The 24951-nt window shown below is 39.5% G+C and overlaps 1 protein-coding gene across 1 annotated transcript in view; it reads right to left on the bottom strand.

The window, feature by feature from the left end:
• Positions 1-24740, bottom strand: part of LAD1 (ladinin 1) — a 39636-nt gene extending 14896 nt beyond the window's left edge. The window contains exons 1-3 of the mRNA XM_081325693.1: positions 23464-24740; positions 12898-13488; positions 124-270 (exon numbers count right to left, since the gene is read on the bottom strand). Coding sequence (XP_081181819.1) covers positions 124-270; positions 12898-12935 — 185 coding nt within the window. The 5' untranslated portion in view covers positions 12936-13488; positions 23464-24740. The remainder of the gene's footprint in view (positions 1-123; positions 271-12897; positions 13489-23463) is intronic.
• Between the last annotated feature and the right edge of the window lie 211 nt (positions 24741-24951).

The following is a 24951-nucleotide window of genomic DNA, read 5'->3' as shown; positions in this document are numbered from 1 at the left end:
ATGAATTTGGCAGTTAGATGATTGGAAAATTTTGTATTGAAAATCCTGCATAGTCACCAACAACCAGCAGCACTTATTCTGAGCTAGACATGCTATAGTCCAACTTCTGTAAGATACAAATACCTGTTTGATGTCTGACTGGTCACATTCTGTACTGTGCTGGAGGATCCCTCCTCCTTTGCCTCAGAGGTGGAACTCAGTTGCCTATGCCTTCGTCTGCGCTCTCTCTCCTGCTCCTCTCCATCCTCAAGAGACCATTGTTGAGCCAGGCTGGAGTGGGGGGGGGAATGGGAAAAAGCAAGGAAAGTGTTAGTAATCAGTACAGGAAGGAAACAGGCTATCAGAACAGAATGATTCTATCACACTTAGTTAACTATTGGAACAATACAACATTGTCACTAACTCCTTTGGAGCTCACGTGTATCTGAAATAAGATGGGCTCCTAGTTTTTCAGGGCTTTCTCCCAATTACAGGAGACTGGAGGTTGACAGTCTTGACGTAAAAGTTTGTAGAGGTGTATGGTGTTTTTTCTTCTTCATCTAAAATATTGGAGAAGATACCAAGGCCAATAATCATATATTGCCATCTTTAAACTTTCTCAAGTAGGTATCAGATCAGACCCTTATAAAAAGTACCTGTTTATCTTCCATATGCATTTGAAATTTTAAATCTGGGCCAAGACATCAGTCTAAAGAACCATAACTACACAGAAGGAAATCAGGGTACACAAATTTATTTATTTATTTATTTATTTATTTATTTATTTATTTATTTATTTATTTATTTATTTATTTATTTGATTTGTATACCGCCCTTCTCCCTAAGGACTCAGGGCGGTGAACAGTGACATAAATAACAGAATGCACAAATACAGATATTGAAAACAAATTAAACCCTAATTTTGCCCAAATGCAGAAGATAGTTACCTTAAAACAATAATTACAACAGAACCCGTCAGACCAGACCGGATTGCTCAAACAGATATGTTTTTAGGTCGCGTCGGAAGGAGCGAAGGTCGGGAGCCATCCGGAGCTCAACCGATAAACGGTTCCATAGGTCAGGCGCACCCACAGAGAATGCCCTCCCTCTGGGAGCCACCAGAAGGCATTCTCCGAACGGTGGAACCCTTAGGAGCTCGATCTCTGCCCTCTTGTTAATACCGACTGCGAACATCCCATGAGATAGGAGGAGAACCACTGGAGAACCGTGCCTCCCACTCCCAATCCCCTGAGACGCTGCAGCAAGATACCATGGTCGATGGTATCAAAAGCTGCTGAGAGATCTAGAAGAACTAGGACAGAGGAACAGCCTTTGTCCCGAGCTCTCCAGAGATCATTTATTAGTGCGACCAATGCCGTCTCTGTGCTGTGTCCGGGCCTGAAACCCGATTGGTACGGGTCCAGATATGGTTTAGAATAGCTGAGCCCCACCATATACTGTTGTGGTACCAGTTTCTGAATACTCTGAGTGCAAAGATAACTGAAAATGAAGGATCCTATATTCATCGAGGTGGAGGATACTCTGTTGTTTTCGTCCTACAAGCTCAAGGATGAGCCTCTACCAAAACCTCATTTTTTCCCCAGCCTCACAGATGTTTTAGACTGAGAAATCAGATAGGTAACTTTTAATACTTCAATCAGATTCTTCAGAAAGTCTGGAGTTGACCAAATTAAGATTATGATTTTTAGCATAAAACTTCAGTTGGATTTAGCTGATGGCTCCTATTATTCTTACAAGAAAAAACCTTTGGTAAGAACCTTACTTGAAATGATCCATAATTCTGGTTTTCTCTGTCCTTTACATATGAGAACAATTTTCTTGATTTAGTCTGCTGCAGTTGCAATGCTTTGATTAGATTCCATCTCTCTGAACTAACTTCATCTGCCTAGACTTGACTTTCTGCAGCAAATCAGGCCTTATCAGATGCCACTGGCTACAGAGGAAGATATACACCTACTCTTTATCTCATATTTCACCAACCTACCCCAAATTCCCATCTTTTGTGAGGCATCTGACTCATAATTACCCTAAAGAGAATAATACCAAATATCTCAAACATGTCTCAGAACATACTCCCATATGATGGTTTTCTTAATGGGAAGGTATTGCAATACCTCCATGTATGGATGGGACTTTAGAAGCATTTCCTGCTCTTCTTGTTTATGTGTTAGCACACTATCAGTGGTCTGACATGCTAGTCCCAGGTAAACCATGATATTGACATTATGTAGGGCAGAAGCTTATTCTTCAGTCACCTATAGAAAGGGAGGGAAGGCAAGAGAAGGGAAGGCAAACCTGAGCATGGGCATCACTTGACTTCATACACCCATCTGATACCACAGCAGCTCTATTCTATCCTAATCCATGGCATTGGAGCTGCCCAGTTTCTTGGCATTCATGAAAGTTGCCATTCAGGGATTGCTATCACAAGGTTGCTGGTTAATAATTATCACAGCAGATATTCCTCTGCATTTTTACTTTCAGTAAAAAGTTTAGCCATTATGTTTTTCACTCAGAGAAATGGCTATATAAATGCAGAATCAAAGGGAAAAGACATAGGAGAAATATTTTGAAGGGAGGGGAAAAAGGCACGTTGAAACCTCTGGCACTGAACTTTAAATCATATTAGCACTGCTGGTGGCAATCCAAGACATGGCACCAACCTGCTCTCAATATACTTGAGATTCTCTGTCATTTATGACTCATAGATTTTCCTCTTTCATTATTTTTGAATCAACAAAAGACAGCCCCACCCTCTTCTACAACAATCCTATTTTTCAAGTACTGTATTGCCTTACAAGTGATGTCATGATCTAATCAAACTGATCACCATTGTTTCAAATAGCCCTATCCTTTGTTTGTTCTCCTTTTTTTCCACTGTCCACATTCTTTTGAAATTATTCTAGGTAATGCTTGGATATGTTGAAGTGAAAGACAGTGTTCTTGGCTAGACTTGAGTTACCCCTCACTGCATTTGGAGAGTCTGATCTCCAAATTGCACAGAATCCAGCTGTGGTTTTTGGTACTGTTTTCTGACATATTCTTTTGCACCCAGGCATCTTTTCTCTATCATTGCCTGGATTAAGAGAAACCTTGCCGCAGGCAGATCTGCAATAACTTTGTAAGAGTGCTGTACATGAGAAATCACTTAGGCTACTGACATCAGTGTGGAGTCTGAATGAGTAATCTAAGTCCAAAAAATAACATTCCTGTTACATCATTATGTATGCTTAAAATCAAGCAACATGTTGGTTAATTGGCATCTGTTTGCACTGTCAGCAATCAGGCCATTCCCTCTCCTGTCCTTCATGCAAGTTCTCATTCTCTTCTTCTTAATTGTTACTTGGTAATTGAGAAGACTTACCACTGTGCAGAGTACTAAGAAAAGACAGAGGCACTGAATGTCAGCTAACATCAGGTATTCAAAATTCCAAGCAATTCAACCAATAAAGGATAGATCTCAGGTCTAAAATATATGGTTTCTATGAAGATTTTGATTCCAGGAATTTCTGAGTAAGGAAGGGGGATGTTGCTGTTTGGAACGCAGTGGCTGCTGTCCATTAATGTTAAAAATGCAGAACTAAGTAGATAATAGGCTACTTACCCCAGTGCTGAACTGAAATGATAGAAACCTGTTCTGGAATAAAATAAAATTTACCATAGCCATTGCCAATCCTTAACTGTACCTCTATTTCAAATCACTGCAATCAAGCAATTCCCTCCAAGGCTAACAAAGGTAACAGAATCTGAGACTATCCTTGGATGGTCCTGGAAGCAGGAGGGAAATTCTACTTTTGCTTTGGTACAGCTAAGAATGAATTAATATTGTATCACTCATGGATTATGGATGAGATGAAGGCAAGATCTTGGGGACATGACATAAAATGAAGTGGCCTGGGCATGTATTCATTTGTACTGTGATTAGGTACAAGTAAGGAAAACCCCAATGAATTCTTATGATTTATCTTCATACATTTCATAGTTCTGAACTGTTTCTTGCATAGTAGTAATCAATTTACCTTTCAGTTGCTGATGATCAAATGTGGCTAATCCTGGGGAGATCCAGTTTTGAGTCCCTGCTTTGTCATGAAATTTGCAGAGTAACTGAGCTAGCTACTATCATCCAGCCTAAGCTGTCTCATAAAGTTGCTGTGATAATAAAACTTTCAGGAAAGTCTAAATACATCTCTTTGAAAAATATAATATAAATGCAACACATAAAATAATAGCTAGCACTAAATTAGATCAACCCAAACTGCATGTTGGCTTTCTCTGTTTTGTGAATTTATGTAGCAGTGCATTAGAGTCTGGTTTGCATTGTGATTTCTACCAGCAAAGAGTGAAAATCCTAATACTTTCCTAATACATTTAAAAGCATCTACCTCCCACTATGTGTAATTAAGTAAATCAAAGCAAAAACAAGCAGGACAAGACTGTTGGCCTTTCATTTGGCTTCCTTTTTTTTCTGGATACAAGAAAATGACAGAATCACAAGCAGAGTGTACCTCCGCTAATCCATAAAATCCATCCACACATAACTTAGTTTGTGCATATGCCCACACACCTGCTGCCTGTAAATTATGCCTCTACATGTTTTAGGTGCTTCCCAAGTTCCTATTTCAAACTCATCTGCTGATATGATTCCAGTGAAATGAGTTTGGTTTGGGAGGAGCTTTGGTTCAAAGTCCATCACCTTCATGGAATAATCTTGGATAAATCATCTCACAGCAAGTGGCAGTTTCCTTCTCAGGAGAAATGAAGCTTCAGATTCCTCTGTTATTAGCCTGCATATCTCCTATTCTATACCCTTTTAAAGAAAATATTACATAAAGCCAAATCTTTTTATATCATCATATTTATCACATTTATATTTACAGGGGCCACCTGTATGAAAATTAATATCTCACACTTATAGCTGTTGTAAAAATGAAGATGCACCATACATCCAGTCTCCCTCCCTTCCTCCCTCCCTTCCTTAAGCTAACATGATGAAATCATTCAGGCTGATTAAAGTGGAGGAGTATTGCATTTCCTACTACCATCCCACACAGCTCCTTCACTACAGTAGCCTTCCCAAATTAAAATGTATCTTCCCAAATCTCCAAGCAGCCATGGAAATAGCAGCTACTTAATCACAGAAATACGCCTGGATTGGAATAGGTTGGGGAAACAGGCAGGATATGGATTCATATTAAGCAAGTAGGAGGGTTTGGAAAGTCATCCAAAGCCATCTTTAGCAGAACAGGTAGCATGCAGAAGATCCTACTTCAATGTTCAGGATCACCCCGAAGGACTGAAATAACCATGCCTGAAACCTTGGAGAGCTTCCGTTGATTAGTTGCATTTGACTTGAGTTTTCTGCGTACAAGTTCTATTTCATTTTCTGCCTGCTCACCTGATTGCTAAGCCCTCAGCTCAAAAAATTCATGCATCCAGCTTGTTATTCTGGCAGCTGCATAAGTTGTCAAGTACCACTTACAAATATTTTACATACAATATCAAAATGAAGTCTGATGAAGGGAGAGGGCTGGCATCTGGACCTGGATGCCTTACGTACAGTCACCCATGCCCTTGTGACCTCTCGCCTAGACTACTGTAACGCTCTCTACATGGGGCTGCCCTTGAGATCCACTCGGAAGCTTCAACTGGTGCAAAGTGCGGCGGCACGGACACTTTTGGGAGCCTCCCGATACTCCCATATCACACCTCTCCTCCGTGCGCTGCACTGGCTTCCAGTTGCCTTCCGGGTGAAGTTCAAGGTGCTAACAATGACATACAAAGCCCTACATGGCATGGGTCCGGACTACCTACGGGAACACCTTCTGCCAATGTCAACACCCCACCGCCCTGTGCGCGCCCACAGAGAGGGCCTCCTCAGGGTGCCACCGCTCAAGGAATGTCGGCTGGTGGCCCCCAGGGGGAGGGCATTCTCAGTGGGTGCGCCAGCCCTCTGGAACTGCTTACCAACTGAAATCCGGATGGCCCCCGACCTGCGCACCTTCCGGCGCGACTTGAAGACTTACCTATTCCAGCAGTCCGGCCTGGCCTGATAGCTCTAATTGGGGTCCCAGTTTGTTTTGTTTATTGTTTTTTCAGTACTGTTTCATTATGTTTGCCTACCTTACTCTGTACACCGCCCCGAGTCCCTCGGGAGAAGGGCGGTTTATAAAAACAAATAAATAAAATAAATAAATAAATAAATAAATTTATTCCTCCAGGAACTGCAAAAGTAAGTGGTGGAATGGATACCCCCATCTATCTCATTTTATTTCTACTTCTTTCTCTTTCTCCTTCTCACATACACATGCACGTACCGTATATGTAGACTAATCTGCAGCTTAACCTTCTACAGTTCTATCATAGAAACAATGTGCACATTGGCTAGCCGACAAAATTCTACTGAAATGCAATTTATCATTACCTTCTATCAAGGTTAAAATAGCATTCAATTCTGTTTCATAAAACATCGAACTAATTAATTGGAAAGACAAAATACTCTAAAAGAGAAATCTCTTTTTATCCTGTATACATATTTCCCTGGTGATTAGGAAATGTTCATTAATTATTGCTAAAGAGTTGCAATGCTATTCCACAAATAGTTATAGCTCATTAATTCTCCAAAGGATATTAAGTTCCATAATAGGGAAACTTTTTTTTTAACACAAGGGACATAGACTAGTGGAAGCTGTGCCTGAAGCAAGTGGTTGATGCCATTGCCAGCAAAAGAGAGGTCACCGCCCCTTTCTCTTTGTTTTTCTACCACCCCTTCTTTCTCCCTATAAAGACTTTTTTCTTCTTCTTTCCTCTCTTCCTTTTCCTTCTCCCCTCTGTCCCCCGCCCATTTATGAACTGGGATTTTGAAATTATGCTGAAATTCCCATTATATATACCATGGGTTCAGTGATGCTCATGGTAATAATTCTTCATTTCACTGAATTTGTACAGCACAAGTTGCTCTCAGATTATTGTCTTGGTATTTTGTCTGCATTGCTTTTGCTCACTTACCAATAAATTGTCTCGCTTATTTAAGAAAAAAGAATTTGAATAATTTGTAATAAGTAAACAAATTTCCCAATTAAAATGCTATGGTGATCAATAATACCAGAAGTAATGAGTTACATAAATAACAATCCTGTGTGGTCCAAAGATCAAAGACTTATAAAACAAGGACCTGTTGGTAGTCTTAAGCAACTACCAGTTATTAAGTTATTATTAAGTTATTAAGAGAGAAGACAGGACAAATGAATACTCTGTAGCAAATAGTAACATTTTCCCGTTTCCATTTTTGAAAACGTGACCTGCTAGAGTTGATATATCCTATGGCTGGGAGGATTGGAGATAAAAAATAGTGGGCACCCGTGGCAATAATAACAAGAGCTTAGAAAAATACTTTTCATGAGGCCATGAAAATAAAAAATGTTTACCATATATTATATTGACAAGATGGGATATGAAATTTGGGAAACAACAGAAACTATTAGCATCGTGGAGCTACTTAACTCAGTGTAGTCTGTACTGTTTAACCTCTCAACTCTGCCTGTAGTTGCCACAGATTAAACCTGAGATTTTGTGCAGGAATAACCAATATTGTACCACTCACACATGGCTGCTCTTTCCATTCCAGTGTTCCATTCCAAAACATTGTTTGATGCTAAGTGTAGGCAACCTTGGCTCTTTTATAACTCGTGGACTTCAAGTCCCAGAATTCCTGAGCCACCATGGCTCAGCTGGGAAACTCTCCCTTTCCCCTCAGCATGGCTGGCTCAGGAATTCTGAGAGTTAAAGTCCACAAGTCATAAAAGAGCCAAGATTGCCTACCCCTGTGCTAGGACAAGCATCTGGCATTTTAGGAGAGGCCTCTTGATAGTCTTTCGGTTTTGTTGCTCATCTTCTTACATACCTTGCCTAAGGCATTTCCACAGATTGCAACCAGCAGAACAGTTCAAGAGACTGACTCCACAAAATGCGGATTTCCATCAAGGAGGAAGACTACTAATGGCAAAAGATGACAGCCATCTAAAATGTGCAATTATTTCTAAAGCACATCTAGCTCCAAGCCTTCACCAGTTTCTGGCAAAATTGAGGGGGATTCATTCAAATTTTTAAGGATCAGAACAGAGCTCAATCAACAGTCAGAGTGGGGAATGTGATAAAATATTTTGTTCATTCATTTGTTCATTTAATTTACATGCCATTTGAAATAACTCTGGGCAACTTTTAAATAAAAACCAATTCATTAAAAGAAAAATACAACAGTATAAATGATGGCTATTCCTATGTTATCAAAAAGAGGAAATGTATCTCCAGAAAAGATGGCTGAAGATACAATTTTGCATAAGCTAGTACATAAATACAGATAGAATCTTAAATATTGAGAGAATACATAGTAGGGAAGCCTGTGGCCCAATCATGTACAACTAGGCAGCCAGACACTGTGTAATGATGGAAATTTTTAGAACTCTTGCTGCTCCCTGGTCTGTTCATTCACTGGGTCTTCATTAAGTTCTACAATATTATTTCTATAATTCTGATAAGTTACTGAATCACAGACCATGATACCTGAAAATTTTCCTTCTTGCATTAAACAGCTTTTCCTCACAGGCTTTAACTTGTCTTTCTTTCTTTCTTTAACTTGTCTTTCACTCCTTTTCTAACATATACAATAGAAATATAAATGATAGTTGCATAGAAAAACTCTGAAAAGTATATTTCTCTGCCAACATCATCTTTTGCTAAAGATAAGGCTATGGACTAGCTCGCATATCAGTTTATTGCATACATCAGACTAAATCAATTTTAACCTGATACAACTCCCAGAATTTCTATCCAGCAGCAAGACAATCCGTTTAAAAAAGACTGCCCTACCCTGTATGCAGATAATACCAGTCCTACAGTTCCTGGAAAATAGGGGTAGTCTAAGCCATTTCTTAATTGAAATTCCACAGGGCTTTATATTATGTCATTCCTTTACATTTAATTATCAAGGAACAAGAAGTGTTGGAATTCCAAGGAAGGCAATGTTCTGGCAAGAAATAGCATGAGATAGTAACTTTAACATTGTAATATCAATTTCAATCCAATTTCAATTTTAAAACAGAAGTATGTATAAAAAGATGAATGACCATAAGAAACGAGTAATAGGAAGCAGGTAACAATGTCTAGAGGTTTTTGGCTGATCCCCCGATACTTTAACAGAATTAGATCTGGACCTATTTGGATGGGAGATCACCAGGAGATCCCAGGCATAAATAAGCTAGAGACAAGTTGAAGTCAATTTCAGAAGGCAGTAGCAAATCATGCTATTTTCCATGTTATTGTTAACAAAATCTACCTGTTTATGCCCATATAGTTACAGAAGTTAAGCTCAACTTTGGGGGAATACTTATTTTGACAAAAAGATGATTAATGCTTTCGTGGTTTCCAAAAGAGAATAAAGGAGAAATCACTAGAGCAACCTCCAGTTCAATAGTTCAACAATGATATCTAGATAGACGTGGATGGTAGAGATATATAAGCAGCTATAGGAAACCAGAACATGCAAACAGGCTAAGATACTTGAAGAAAATGTTTAATATTTTATGTATACTTTAGTCACAATTATTCATTTCAGATCTATTCCAAACTAGCAAAATATTCTGCCATTCAATAAATTATATTAATCCTTATTAACGTGACATCATCAAAACACAACTGAATTTTGCTTGCAAATCATTTCCTTTGCTTACAGTCTAGTTAATCATATGAAACTGATCTCTGTATTAAGGGATTTTGGAGGGTGGGGGTAATGGCAGAAGTAATTACAGTAAGTCTTTTCAGAAATTTAATGAATTCTTTTACTGTTTAATCAAAATGGGGGAAAAGTAAAAATACAGAGAAATGTACATTTAATATAATGCTTATTCTAAAATAGCACATTTTAAAATTTGAACGGGCAACCAACAAAGTGGAATCCTGGCTTGACTACAGTCATTAACAAAGATTTAGAGATTCCTTCTGACACAAGTGATCATCATGTATGCAGCTTAGAGAGAACATGGCATGGTACTAAAAACAATGTTAAACTTCATTATCTCCTACCCCAATCCCAAACAATCAACCTTAAGAAGCAAGACTAGAATAATTCTCACAAAGATCAGTGAATGTTGGCAAATATTCTTTATCTTGACCAAATCAGTATACTAGTTCCACATTCCAAACAAGCTAATAATTAGAAATATATACTCTATTCCAGTGGTTCCCAACCTTTTCTATATCCCGCACCCCTAGAACGCTTCTGATATATTCTTGCACCCCTTACAAAAGTTCGAAATAATGGCAAGGAATTATGCACATACACTATAATTTTGAAAACCCAAGTTTTTGCACCCCCTGGAATATCGTTTCACACCCCTGGTTGGGAACCCCTGCTCTATTCACTATCCATAGTTGCCTTTGAATTTTCCTCAAATTCAGTGGGTTTTCACTGTTCGGTTGGTTGGTTGTTTTTATTTTTTGCATCACAGAAATGGCTTTTATCCAACAACAAAGTATCTACTAATGTTGTATCTACCAACTTTTTCTGAACAAATCTGAAAGAATCTCATTTGCAATTTAAGGTTGTCTAGAATATCAAGCAAGACAGATCCTGCTGTATTTGTATTCTATCACACTCAATACCAAATATATCAAGTATTTCCTCATAAATATTATACTTTACAATGTCTTTGAAAGAAGGCAGTAGTCAAGGAAGAAGAAAAAATAACAAGCAAACAGAAGTTACACAATCCTTGTAGCTATGATAATAGCATATATTTTCCTGACGTGCCAATAAATGCAAACCAGTAATACTGCAAGCATTAATTACTATAGTATAATGACAGTAGAATAATGTATGAATTTCCTCAATAGCTGGTTTAAAAATGTAGATTTAAAATAGTTGTTAATCATGAGTTGTTGTTTCTTTAAAACAGAACATACAGTGGCATTGACACTGCTGGGAGCAAATCAACCACCAGAAATTAGCATTTGTAACCATGAGTAATTATTAGTATGTGGAAATCTATAGTCAGGTCATTTGGAAAACAAGAATGAAAGTGTGCAGTTGATTTGATCATGGAACCAACTGGTTAACTTCCATGGAAAACAAATATTAATCTGGAGTCCAATAAATGTGGTATGGTTCAGTGATGGTACCTCCAAGTTCATTCTTCAAAGAATTGTGAAATTAGACTACAAACAGCACTTGATTGGAATGTGATCTCTCAGAAGAGTCCCTGCAAGGTGCTTTTCTTGGGAATAAGATTTGTTTGTTCAAGGTCTTTGGATGTCATCTCAAAGAGACAGAAATGCTGGGACACTACAAAGTATTGTTGTATCCATAAACTGCTGGATGATGCCAGCAAAGGATTATCTTCTCATATTAACTTTTAAGGGAAAGACCTTCTCCCATGCTAACCTACTGAAGGCAGGAGGCAGAAAGAAAGAAAAAGCCTCCTCCTCTTTAGACATGCTTTAAGTGGCCCTGGGCAACTTGTATTACCAAGCCTGAGTTCTCCAGTTTCAAGCTAAGAAAGACAATCCCCAAACAACTGTCAAAGAGGAGCTAGGAAATGTGCTTCCATTGCCTCCTCTTTTTTCATGTTCAGCCTACACCTCTTTGATTGCTCATTGCATCCATCCATATTGTCATAAATTTAAATTGCTATTTCTAAAATAGAGCCAAGTGGAATTGCTGTATAACCCTAGATAAGATCTAGTCACTATACCATAAGTACCATTTCCTATCTCTAACATGATGTGCTATGAGATATGTGTGAATGAGCCATGACAGATGCATTAATTCTTGCAAAATTGCAACATCAGGAACCCAAACCCCCAGTATTTTTAGCCAACACATTGGTTCTCATGCTCAGGCTACCATAAGGATGAGTGAAAATTGCCTAATGAGCCATGATAGAAGAAAAGTACTGTATCTCCTCACATATTTCAAAATATAGCAAGAATCCGAACAACAACAACATGTCCATTCTAGAAGGCTGTGATCTAGGTTAGCCTTCTCAACTTGGTAGCCTCCAGATGTAATGAAACAGCTATCAAAATCTGGGCACTTGCAGTTTCCACCAAATCTGGAAGGGAGAAAATTGTTGCATGAAAGTTCAACGAAATCAAATGCACAAGTTGCACTATTAGCTGTGTCAGTAAATAATCAGTCATTTAATAGTGGATATATTCGAGGAGAGGCTCTAAAAGTCTAAAACGAGGTTGGTGGGAACGTATTCATCACCCTAAAGAAGATGCTCCCTCCATGAGTGAGATAGCACTGGGCGTCCACATTTTGCAAGAAATGGCTAGCTAGATATTGTAAAGAAATCTAGCTGCTCCTCTATTACATAGTATCGGCTTCTTAATTGATCAATATACGTTAAATCAGCTAACGCATGCCGTTTTGCAACCCTGCCCTGTTCGTAGTAGTCTGTTCCCACAGGGAGTTGCCGCTCCAGGGAGGGGAGAACAATCCCCAGATGGGTTCACGCAAACCAGCCTCAAGGAACCCCCCTCTCCCCCTCCCTCCCTCCCCCCGAGACAACCGCAGCCTTTGGGCACCTTCAGGGAGTCGCACGGGAGCTCCGGAAAAAAGCTCAAGCACCCTCAAGTTTTACTTTTCCTCTCCCGAGAGTAGTAAAAAGCTTTCTGTCTCCTGGGTCTGGAAAAGACCAATGGTAGAAAGTACTACAACTCCCAACAGCCGTAGCGCGCTCGGGCAAGAATCAGTCCTAAGGGCGCTCACAGTCCGGAAAGTTGGCACGAAGGAACAAAGTTGTGGGAGGCTTCTGTGCCCGCCCCGACGCCCTCCGTCTCCCTCCAGAGCCGAGGAAGCGCTGGGGGGGGGAGGGTAGGAAGAGGCTGCTTCATACCCACCTGGACAGCGCGGACCAATTCTTTCGGTTAAAGGACATGCTGTTTACGGTCTCTCTCCGGGCTTGGACCGTGGCGGATGCTGATCTTGTCTATCGATTGAGTTTTGTTGTTTTTTTTCCAGGGAGAACTCTGCTAGGCTCCCAGTAGCAGCAAGAGGCCTTTGGAAGCCCCCCTCGCAAGAGATGCTGGCTGGTTAGTTCGCTCGCTTCCTGGCTTCCTGTTGCGCCTCGCAGCACACCTTTACCCTGCGATGCCACCCGTCTACTGCTGGGTTGCCTGCATCACATGGTCTCTTATCTACCTTGACAGACTGGAACTGTAATTTGTCTATTAGCAGCACCTTGCAAAAGGCACCCTGCGAGGGTGGGACGTGACCCAGCCTGCGCACAAAGGCAGCCATTCTTTTGTGCCCGGACTGGGGACGGATTTGAATTTAGCTCCGCTTTCGGGCCCAGGCGCCCTGGATTTTCTGGGGCAACTCCCTGCTTAGAACCTGTTTTTCCTGCCTCGAGTTTCTCCACTACTGTGCAGGCAGAAGTGGTGAGCTCAGGAGAGGAAAAAGAAGAAAGTCCTTCCTTTGGTAAGTTAACCCTGTCTCAAATCGCAGATACCCGACTGCAAGTGAGGCAGTTTCGTGTCATTTTCAGGGGGGCTCGTTTCTGAAGCCCCTGCCTCTGCTGCTGACAAGTGGATGATGGTGATAGGATTGAAAGCAGTGCTTCTTCTTTCAGACAGCGTCTTTCCCAGTCCTACTACTGGGGATGGAACAGGGACAAAGCATCTGTTCTCACATGGGAAAAGAGACTGCGCCTCAACACTGCTTCACCTGGACCCCCTCTTTTTCCAAAAATTGCAACTAGAAGAACAGTCCAAAAAAAAATAAGCATTCCCAAAAATTCCTTCAGGAAGGGGAAGCCAGAGATGGGACTGATGTCAGCCAACACAAATTTCCAGTTATCTCTGAAGCACATCTACAGTATCTGAGCCTTCACTGGTGCCTAACAGAAGTACAGGAAGGATACATTCAGATTGTGGTTGCTTAACAGCTTTTAAGGGCCAGAGAGGCATCAATCAGCAACTAGAGAAGGGAATGTAATCAGATATTTATCACAAATTTAAATAACCACCTACAGTATATGTCACCAGAAAAAGAAAATGTACTATAGACAGGATGGCAGAAAGCAGAAGACATTGCATTTTAAATGTCCTCACTTTTTTCCCTTGACTATTGTGAATCTTATTGGCGAGAGGTACTGTATTGTCCCCATGATGTATCAGATCACTTTGTCGTTAGAGAAGGTGGAAACAACTCCTAAATCTTTTCCATAATGAGGAGGAGCTGCTGCACAGCCACAGCCGCACCTCTTTATTGCCCTGAAAGGAAATTGAGGCAAGCTGACACTCAATTAGAAGATGGCCCACTTACATCGGGAAGATCACAGTGAATGCGATTACAAAAATATTGCTGTTGAAACAACTAAATGGACTCAGCAGCCAAAAGCAGATAGTGTTGTAAGATGACAAAAGTGATACTGAGCTCTTATTTGCATTCGCTTCATGGCAGCTGCAGGGAGAAGAGGGGAAGGAGTGGTAAATGATGACACATGCATCATGATCTCCTTATATCATTATGTTAATGAAGTGAGTTAAGTATTTGTGTTAAGCATTACAAAAGTACTAGGTTGTTGTATCTTTGCAGGATTCCATGATGTACATGTTTTCAGCATATCAACCCAACCATGGCAACAATCTAATTATTTAAACGCTGCAAAACAATGAATAAATCCTAATCAGTGACTTCACACTATAATTTCCAAATATCCTGTAGCAATTCAAGTATAGTTGGAATTCAGACAACAACTGGAATAACATCTCCATTATTTATGTTTATTTCCTCATAGATTGTATTCCTAGGGAACACTCATTCTCATAGTTCTAAAAATATTGTTGTCTCTTCATCCACCCATCCTGGCTTATTCCATCCTCAGATGCACAGAGAAAAGTGACCATGCATAGATAATCTGCAGTTTGAAAAGGGAAACTATTGTCTACCAAATCCTAAGAAACTCATTTTTTTTTCTTTTCCATTCACCTAACCAAATATGCCCCTTCATTGATTACTGCCTTGTCGTGGCGAACGGGCTTGCGTAATTCAATGAAGCTATGAGCTATGCCGTGCAGGGCCACCCAAGACAGACAGGTTATAGCAGTGAGTTCTGACAAAATGTGATCCACTGGAGAAGGAAATGGCAACCCACTCCAGTATCTTTGCCATGAAAACCCCATGGACAGTATCAAAAGGCAAAAAAATATGATGTTGGAAGATGAGCCCCTCAGGTCGGAAGGTGTCCAATATGCTGCAGCCAAGAAATTAAAAGATGCTTGCTCCTGGGGAGGAAAGCCATGGCTAATCTAGACAGCACACTAAAAAGCAGAGATATCACCCTGCCAACAAAAGTGTGTATAGTCAAGGCTATGGTCTTCCCAGCTGCAATGCATGGCTCTGAAAGTTGGACCATAAGAAAGGCTGAGCGCCAAAGAATTGAATCCTTTGAACTATGGTGCTGGATAAGACTCTTTCGAGTCCCTTGGACTGCAAGGCGATCAAACCGGTCAGTCCTAGAGGAGATCAACCCTGACTGCTCTTTAGAAGGCCAGATCATGAAGTTGAAACTCAAATACTTTGGCCACCTAATGAGAAGGAAGGACTCACTAGAGAAGAGCCTAATGCTGGGAAAGGTTGAGGGCAAGAGAAGAAGGGGACGACAGAGAATGAGGTGGCTAGATCACTAAAGCAGTAGGGGTGAGCCTAAATGGATTCCAGAAGATGGTAGAGGACAGGTAGGCCTGGAGGAATGTTGTCCATGGGATCGCGATGGATCAGACACGACTTCACAACTAACAACAACAAACAAATATGATTTGAAGGAAGATCACCTGAGGCAAATCCAGACTTAGTACTTAAAATACAAGTGTCCAGTACAGTATCTTGCACATGTATATGTGCATGCATAAAATGATCCCATGTCTTTTTTCTGAAAGAATCCATGGATGTCAAAACATTTTTAGCAAAAATAGATGACAGGAAGTGAGCAAGACTAAGGAAAGTGACTTTTAGGGTTTGCTTCATAGTTTTTGTGACAGGAAACTATGCTACTATTTTTCAACTGTTGTGATTGGAGAGGACTCCAAGAACCACTAGGCTTTACAAATTGCTGTGGGCTTTGGCTTTCCAACCCCAGCTTCAATCAAAGTGCATTATAGATGATATTCAGGTAGAAAGGAGTTTAGGTCAGCGGTCTGACCTAAACAACTTTAAGACTTGGGGACTTCAGCTATGCTGGCTGAGGAATTCTGGGAGCTGAAGTCCACAAGTCTTAAAGTTGTCAAGGTTGCAGACCCCTGGTATAGGTAGCCCTACACTTCCAGCCATTTGTTTAGCACCATCAAAGTTACAATGGCACTGAAAAAAGATTTATGACAGGTCTCAACACTTCTGACTGTTGCATCATCTCCATGGTCATGATCAAAATTCAGGTGCTTGGCAACTGACATATTTATGATAGTTGCAGAGTCCTGGGACCCTGGGATCACCATTTGTGACATTCCAAATTGACTTCCAACAAGCAAAGTCAATGAGGGAAGCCAGTTGTTTAATGACCACATGATTCAACTGTAGTGATTCCCTTAAACAACCATGACAGAAAGGTCATAAAATCAGGTCTGAATTCATTAACCACCTTGCTTAGCAACAGAAATTCTGGTTCCAATTGTGGTTGTAAGTGGAGGATTATCTGTATCAGATATAGAGGAAGCCTGGTCTCCTTAACCTTTTCTGCTTATGCTCATAACACTTTTTCCCCAAGAACATTACTAGCAAGAGCAGCATTTGTTTAACATCCTAAGAAATCTGGATGTCCAGCTGGACTTAATCAAGACCTATTTTAATCTACCTTGATAGTTAAAGCAATAGGTGAATTCAGGCCCCAGATGTTGTTTTCAGCAATTCTATTGTATGAATTGATTGTCCAGTATGGGTACCCACCAAAATCTCCTGTCAGTGATGAAGCTTCAGGGGTCTGGCACAGCAACTCCTGTGAACCAGCCAGAATTCCCTTTCGCAATATATTCCTTGCTGTTACCTCCCTTATTTTTCTTTCCTGAATTTAATTTTCTTATCCAATAAACCTGAGTGACTGGTTGGTTTGGAGGCAATCTCCCATCCCTTGGGCAGAAAAGGAGGGGGATTTCTCTTGTTGTTGACAGTTGAATGCAGACGGTTAACATAGCATTACTTTAATGAAAGGTTCCTACCTGGGAAATAATAAATCAGTCAAAAGCGCTTCTCCTCCATTTTTAACCAGCTTTTCCTTGTAATTGGCTTTTAGCAATTTTTCATGAATGCAGAAAAGTCAGTGCTTTTGTAAGAATCCTTCAGAATTTTGCTTCTTGTGCCATCATGTGCCCACCATTAGCAGGACTGAAACAACAGATCCTGGACTTAAGGTCTTAATCCAGGAAGTTTGAAAGTCATTGCCATAGGATATAGTTGATGCCCTAGCTGAGATCTTAGCAGATCTTTCAAAGGAATTAGACCATTGTATGGACAAATAGGAACGGCTACAGACTGTATAGACAGTTTTAAGGACAAAAAGCTTCATTCTTCAGGGATTAGCTATAATAACACTAATTCAGAGAAACAACTATCCCCTTTCCTTGTTATTTTACCAGTATCCTCCCTCCTTATGAAGGCCATCAAACCAATTAAGACAGAACTGTTCTTAGGGTGGAGATATCATTCAGACCCACCTGAAAAGCCTATTTCCATCACAGTAAGAACCATAAAGTGCTAAGTACTATAATTATTTTTAAATAAATAATCCAAAATGTAAACAAATAAGAAAAGTCACCTAAGTGAGTTGGCAGCATTCCCTTTGTCCCATAGTGTCCATTAAGAATATATTGAAATATTCCATAAATTAGCCTAATTTTTATACAATATCTTTTTCTCGTAGATAATATAGCTCATTCATAGTTAGGGTTAATTAAGGTAAGGCTTCACTATTTGTGCTTGACTCTATTCTCAAGAAGTTCAGAATAAGAGTAAAACAGTAGTAAAGAACATGCAGAATATCCAGATTCCTTCCCTAGTATTTCTTGTTCAATCAAGGATGGATGAAATGTGACACACCTATGTTGTTGAATTGCAACTCCTATTAGTGGCCACTGGTGGAAATTCCATGATATACAGTTGGCCGTATGTTGCCCATTCTCTTGCTAAATGACCAGCTATCATAGAAACTGCAGAGAACAGTTAACAGTACAGTAGTGGATTACACCACCTATTTAATTTAAGATATGGTTACAAAAGATATCCATGCAGCAATTCATGTAGCAATCTCATTCCTACAATGGTGCAGCAATCCCTAATATTTTTACTGATTGGCATGTTTGCAATTTTGGTAACATGGTGTGTGAATTTTCACAAAAGTTTAACTATTTCTGAAATGATTATCATGGGAGACATAATTAGTTACCACTTACTGCAGAGTATAGATTATTTTTGGAAGGTTGGAAGGAAAATGAAAGTGACGCAACTGTCTGCTGCAGTACTGGTGATTTACTCCTTTGGCTCTGGGTTTCAGACCTGGTCCTCAGATTGATGTCTAGTTGCCAGTATGAACCAAAAATCTTTTCCCTGCTTTAATTTTCCTGGTAGATAGAAAATTCTTCCCTATCATTTTGCCTCAGCATTGCATTCTGACATTTGCCTTTCATCGTGATTTTATTACCATATATGGTAATGTGATAATGTTATATTGAAATATCACATTATAGTTATATTGTCAAGGCCATAAATGTCTTATGATTGAGGCAATAAGGAAGAATAGCTTCCAAGAAACCATCTGCATACAATAACAACCAGCAGTTATTTTAATGTTTGGTTAGCCTGATACTAGTGACCAAAAATCAGAAGTCTGGTAGTCCTTTTTCCAACAAACAGTAGCTTCCACGTGCACTTCAAGGTGTTGGCTATCACTATTAAAGCCCTTTATGGGTCCAGATTATCTGAGGAACTGTCTTGCCCCGATGGAACCAGCCTGCCCCACTCCTTCTGGCAAAAGGGGGCCTACTTCAAATCCCGTCGGCAGTGTCTATGAAAACAATCTTTTCTACCATGTTCCCCACTCTTTGGGACATCTTGCCACCAGAGATGAGATGCACTCCCACCCTTCTGACCTTTAGGAAGGGCCTTAAAATCTGCCTCTGCCAGCTGGCATGGGTGATGGAGAAGCCATAGGCTGGAGGTGGTTGGTATGCCAACAGAGAAGGCAACTCTTCCGCTCCACTCTGAGTCTTGCTTAGTTTACATTTAATCCTTTGCAATCTATTTGGTTTTATATTTTGAATTGTTTTTATATTTCTATTTGTACTACATTGTAAACTGCCCAGAGTCAGACCATATACATTTAATAAATAAATAACACATTTTTTAAAAAGGAATATATTTTCCTGAACTGTAGCTCACTGCATCAGATACGTGGTATGATTAAACCATGGATTTGAAAAGGAGATGGAGTGGGTAGAGAAGAAAAGTTATTCAGATGCAGTTACATATGTGAGGCAGATTACAAGTGCATCATTAAATAGCAGTTATATTAAAACTTGTCTTTTTAAGACCTTCTGAGACAGTCTAAAATCTTTTGAAATATGCACTTTAGGCTGTTTCTCCCTCTATGATTATGGTATAATTTTGTTATTGTAATGTGAATGAGTTTATGGCCTGGTTTGTGAGAGACGGTATATTATGCTCTATAGTGCCTTTGGGTTTTTTTTGAGTTTTTTGTTTTGTTTACAGTAGACATAACTGTAGTTATGGTGCTTCTAGTGCAACAGCATAGCAAACCTATGATACATATTATGATAATAGCTTTGAACTCACATTTCATGTCTATGTATAAAAACATAATGACTGTTTTCCGGTATTTGGAATCTTAGAAGTCAAAATTCTGAATCTAATTTAGTTAAGTTTAGTTTAATTTATCCCTATTTAAACATTTTGTTTCCTGGGTGAAAAGATGCAGTTACAAATTGGCTTATGAAAAACGATAATAAATCCTAAAGAAATTAGGACTGGCCATACATAACAAATCTTCCACTTTAGGGTTATTTCTTAGCACAGCCTTCTTTAGTTTATTGCTCACTAAACATACTGGATTTTAGTTCTCCAAATCCTCAGCCAAAGTGCCATTTGAAAACCAGCATATCTTGGAGGTTCCTAGCATAAGCTGAGGTTGAAGCAAACCTAATGTTTTAATAAAACTGAGCATGAGAAATGCTAATGGGAAAAGATATTTCTTGAAATGATGGATAGTTTTGATAATTGCCACCTATTTCTATCACATTTGTCCAGCATTAACTCAACAGAAATATTTCCATGTGACCAAGTGGAAATTGGCTAGGCATCTCTCTTTACTGCTGTCGTCTTCAGAATGCAGAAAGTAAGTAAAGTAGTATAAAGGCAAAATTTGTTTTTCCTGCCAGCTGACCAATAAGAGAGTGCAAAAAATACAATTCAATCAGAGTCTGCCTCATGCTCATTTCCCAAATACATTGTACACTGGTTTGGCTGTTGCCTTTATCCCAACCAGCTGAATAGTTGTTATAAAATGATAATTGTGAAGCTGCCATTGTTCTATTGCATTTTTTTTAAAAAAATGGGATTGTGGAAAGAAGGTGAAATACTTGTAGCCAGACATTTTTCCCAATAGCTGTAACTGGGAAAATAAAGTTACCTATTGCTGTAGTGGCTTCAATAGACAAATGGGGTATTTATTCTAAAAAGCAAACTTTGCCTTCAGACAGGCACCTGAAGATTTGTGGGGATAGCAAGGAAGAGTTTGGGAACAAATCGACCCCCATGCTGTTACTACCACACATCCCATCCTACCCATGCTGCATTTGTAGAAAATTATCCCTACCAATCTCTGGTCATTCAGGCCAGCTGCTTTACAGGTAAAGAGAAGAGAAAATGGAATTTTTGCCAGTTTCAGACCCAGTTCCCTTTGCTTCAGTTGTTCTGCTAGTCAAAATCTTTGCAAAGATATGCAACAACAAAACTGCCCTGAACAATCCCAGCAGCAGTTTAAAACAGAATCAGTGGAGTGATATGCTTACAGACAAAGAAGCAAACCAAACTCCCTGAAGGATGACTCTGGGGAGGAATCTGTAAAGTTGTTGAGAACTTTAGACTTTAAGCAATTATGACCACAATGTTTAATCAACGGAACAGTGGAAAGTGGAGTAATGCACTCTTGTCAATGGGGAAAATCACAATTTCTGTTGGCCTTCATCAGAGCAATGGTGGTGCAACGGCTAGAATGTAGTATTGCAGGCTGACTTTGCCCACAGCCAGGAGTTTGATCCTGACTGGCTCAAGGTCAACTCAGCCTTCCATCCTTTCAAGGTCAGTAAAATGAGGAGCCAGATTGTTAAGGGCATTATGCTGACATTGTAAACTGCTCAGAGAGTGCTATAAAACATGAGGCAGCAGTATATAAGTCTTAAGTGTTATTGCTATTGCTATCATGGGAGATGGAAAGATCAGATATACTACAGCTGTGTTGAAAATAAAACAACCCAACCATAGGCACCTGCAGGGATCAAAAGCCGTGGAAGATAATTTCAATATATGATTACTGTGGCAAGATTATTATATGCCCAGAGGTAGAAATAGTCGACACTTACCCACTATGGAGGAACAGTTGGTGAAATTGGCACATCTTGCTGAGATGGCTAAATTAACTTCTTCGATTACAGAAAAGACATTATATTTATTGGTGACTGGAAGCCTCTTATAGACTTGTGTAAAAAATGAAAAAAAAATGAACTTGTGATTTATGGTTTGTTGATTAGACAGGACAGATTATAGAAAGAAGAGTGATGTGAGGATTTAGAGAAAGATTAAAATATATTGTAATTATAACTGCTGTGAAGAATATCAGAAGCCACATATTTATATTTTTTCTTTTGTATTTTTCTTCACTGTTTTTCTTTTCTTGCATTTTTACTTCTTTGATTTCTCTTTTTTCTTCTTTATTTTATATTCTTTTGTATTCATTTTGATCTTCTTGTTTAAAAAATTCAATAACAATTACATAAGCATCTGCAGGGATAGTGAAAAATATCAAGGTGGTGGCTTAATCATTCAGTTTTGACCACTATCTTGACTTTTTGAAAATCTGCCATGCCCTGGAAATGCTTTTGATCCCACATACTAAATGTAGATGTTAGTGTGGGAATATAGAGCTCTGGTACAGATTCAGAAATAATTAAGGACTTTTAGGGTTCCTGTGCTTCTTAAAGAATGAAAATAAATGCATAAAACAGTACATAAGGTAGTAGATTAAGATACATTAAAAAACCTGGCTAAGACACAAACCTGTTGGCTCTACTATTTGCCAAGCCACAGTCATGGAGAACTGGTAATTAAATATGTAGCTGATCAATTAACCTTCCATACTTATTCTCATGTGATATGGTTATGAGATAGTGATGAGGCTGACTTGAGGTCAAATATCCAAGCCAAGGCAAAAGACTTTAGAAACAGAAATGAAACAAATGAAGGTATAGAGTCAAGCTGTGAAATAAGAAAGTAAATACAATAAACAGCAATGTTTTTTTATGTACAGCATACATAGAATAAAGTTTTAGATTGGCTTTTTCTGTTACATCTTATTTGGAGATTCATTTCCCCAGCTACATCATAAAATACATAAGACATGATCTGAAGTAGCTTGTCAAATCTATCAGAAGCATTTTGTTTATGTAATCTTAGACTATTTGCAAATTCTAAATTGTAATCTGGTTCCCAAGTTTCTGAGCTTCTTACTCATCTGACATGTATTATGGAACTACAATATCAAAAGATACAAGATGCAAGTGCAGCAAAAAGTGGTTAAAATGATTTTTTGTCCCTCTGCAATGCTTTTAATATACAGTATACAATTCTACTGAAGTTATTTTTTATTTGTTCATCACATTTCTGTACCCTCCACCCCAGAAGGTATGCCACTGAAGTGAAATTTTTTATTTCTTCATTTTGAATAAATAAGTGAAACCAAGTTCTGTCCTCAAACTTTTTAACCATGCAGTCTAAGTACTATGTTGTTTGTTTGCATGGAAAGGTTTAATTAGCAAGCCACTTACCTGCTTCAAGGAGGGCACTCACTAACTCCCTGGGGGGCAGAGCATAGGTAATATTTAACTTTATCTCTCTTCTGTTTCTGGTACTTTAGCCTGGCAATAAGCAATGTAAAACAACTCTGTGTGTGTGTGGTGTATTTACACAAGTTGTTCTTCTGACCTAAGCAAAACTGGAGGTCATATAATCTACCTACCTTTATGCTGCCTATTCATAAAGCAGTGCAGTCTGCTACTGAGTCCTCCAGAGCAAAAACACACAAAAAAGTACCACGTTTTGCAACCCTAAAGCACAATAGCGACATACAGGAACGATTGCTCCTTAATATACCTTTGTTTTGCTTTCCCCCAAATCGCCTCTACCTGTACAGATCTCAAGATAGCAACTGATAAAAGAGCATTCATAAAGAGACTTGATGTTACAAAATACGTCACAGAGCACAGCTATGCTTAAAGACATTTCCCAGCCTTTCCTGTACTGCCTAGAAATTCTTGGCGTTTCACTTCCAACACATCTCAAGGCTGCCAGCTTGTGGAAGGCTGTCTTAGCTGCAGTTCTGGAGACAGATACCATCCACCATGCTGGTTCTCAGAACAGCCTTCTATTCGATGACTCCCCTTCCTCAGTTCATTTGTCTCTGCTCTGTGTTCCACGTCCAAGGTCCGAGGATTTTCTCAGGCCTCCAGGACTGTTATGTATTCTGTTTTCAATATGACTAATGCAAAGAAAGGCAAACCTTTGGGTTCCTTGGTTTGGCCAAGCACAAATAAGCCATTATCAGAAGGTAATTGGGTCCCATCTAGTACTCCAACAATGTTTGTCCCGGGAAGGACATCCCCTGTGGAGTGGATTCCACCCATGGGGTTCCATTGATTTAAGGAGACGTCTCAGCCACCTTGTTTCAGATGGTCCTTGTTATATATTGAATATAAGTGTTTAGCATTGTTATACTGACAGCTCAGCTGAATATCAGCTGTGTAACACCCGGCAACAACAGGTGGCGTCATAACTCCCATCCTATTGGTCAGGCCATTCTGGCGGGACCTTTTAAGGATGTGGATTGGACACTGGCTTGCCGGCAACAGTATTTAAAGGAGCTGAGCTGTGGAGACTCCTCAGATGAATTTTTTAAACAAGAAGATCATTCTGCAGCAATAGTAGGGAGGAGAAAAATAGTGGAAGATGAAAACGCATGCTGGGATGAGGGAGAAGCTCCTGGATGAGGAAATGCTGGAGGCAAGAGGGGTATGTGTGGCAAAAATAATAGAGTGGATTCCAGCAAATGGAGAGGAGGATTCCCAAAGGGCATCTTGCCTACAGCTGCTTTAACTCTGGCAATACAGCTGGGCCTCACTCCCTCTACCACTTTTTTGACATCTGTCATGTGCTGGAAAGAATCCTAGCTGTTCTTTTCAGGAAGATATTTTTTTTTGCTCAGTTTAGAAGATAATCTTCCATGATATTATACCATGCTCTAGATCTGCATGACAAGCAGACATCCAACTCTGCTCTGAGACATGAAAAAGGACCGCCATGAAGTTATTGCTTGTGCATGCTTCCCCTTGGTCTTCCTTGTTGTTCTGTGTCTTGATGAGTCACTATAAAGCAGCGCTTTTCAAGCCTGGCAACTTTAAAGCTAGCTGGGAATTCTGGGGTATGAAATCCACACATCTTAAGTTTCTGAGTTTGTAAATGCTGCTATAAAGTCTCTGATAGCATCCCTTGATCTCCATGTCTTAAGTACCTGTATTTGAAATAAATGCACATTCTTTCCAAAATTACTTCTACTGCCGTTTTATTTCCTTGCATCTCACATCTTGGAATTACAACTTCCAGAATTCTCAGCTGGC

The sequence above is a fragment of the Vipera berus genome (genome assembly GCF_964194415.1).
Source record: "Vipera berus genome assembly, chromosome: 3".
Classification (NCBI taxonomy): Eukaryota; Metazoa; Chordata; class Lepidosauria; order Squamata; family Viperidae; genus Vipera; species Vipera berus.
Note: the sequence above shows the minus strand (reverse complement) of the source record. Positions and strands in the feature narration are given on the sequence as shown.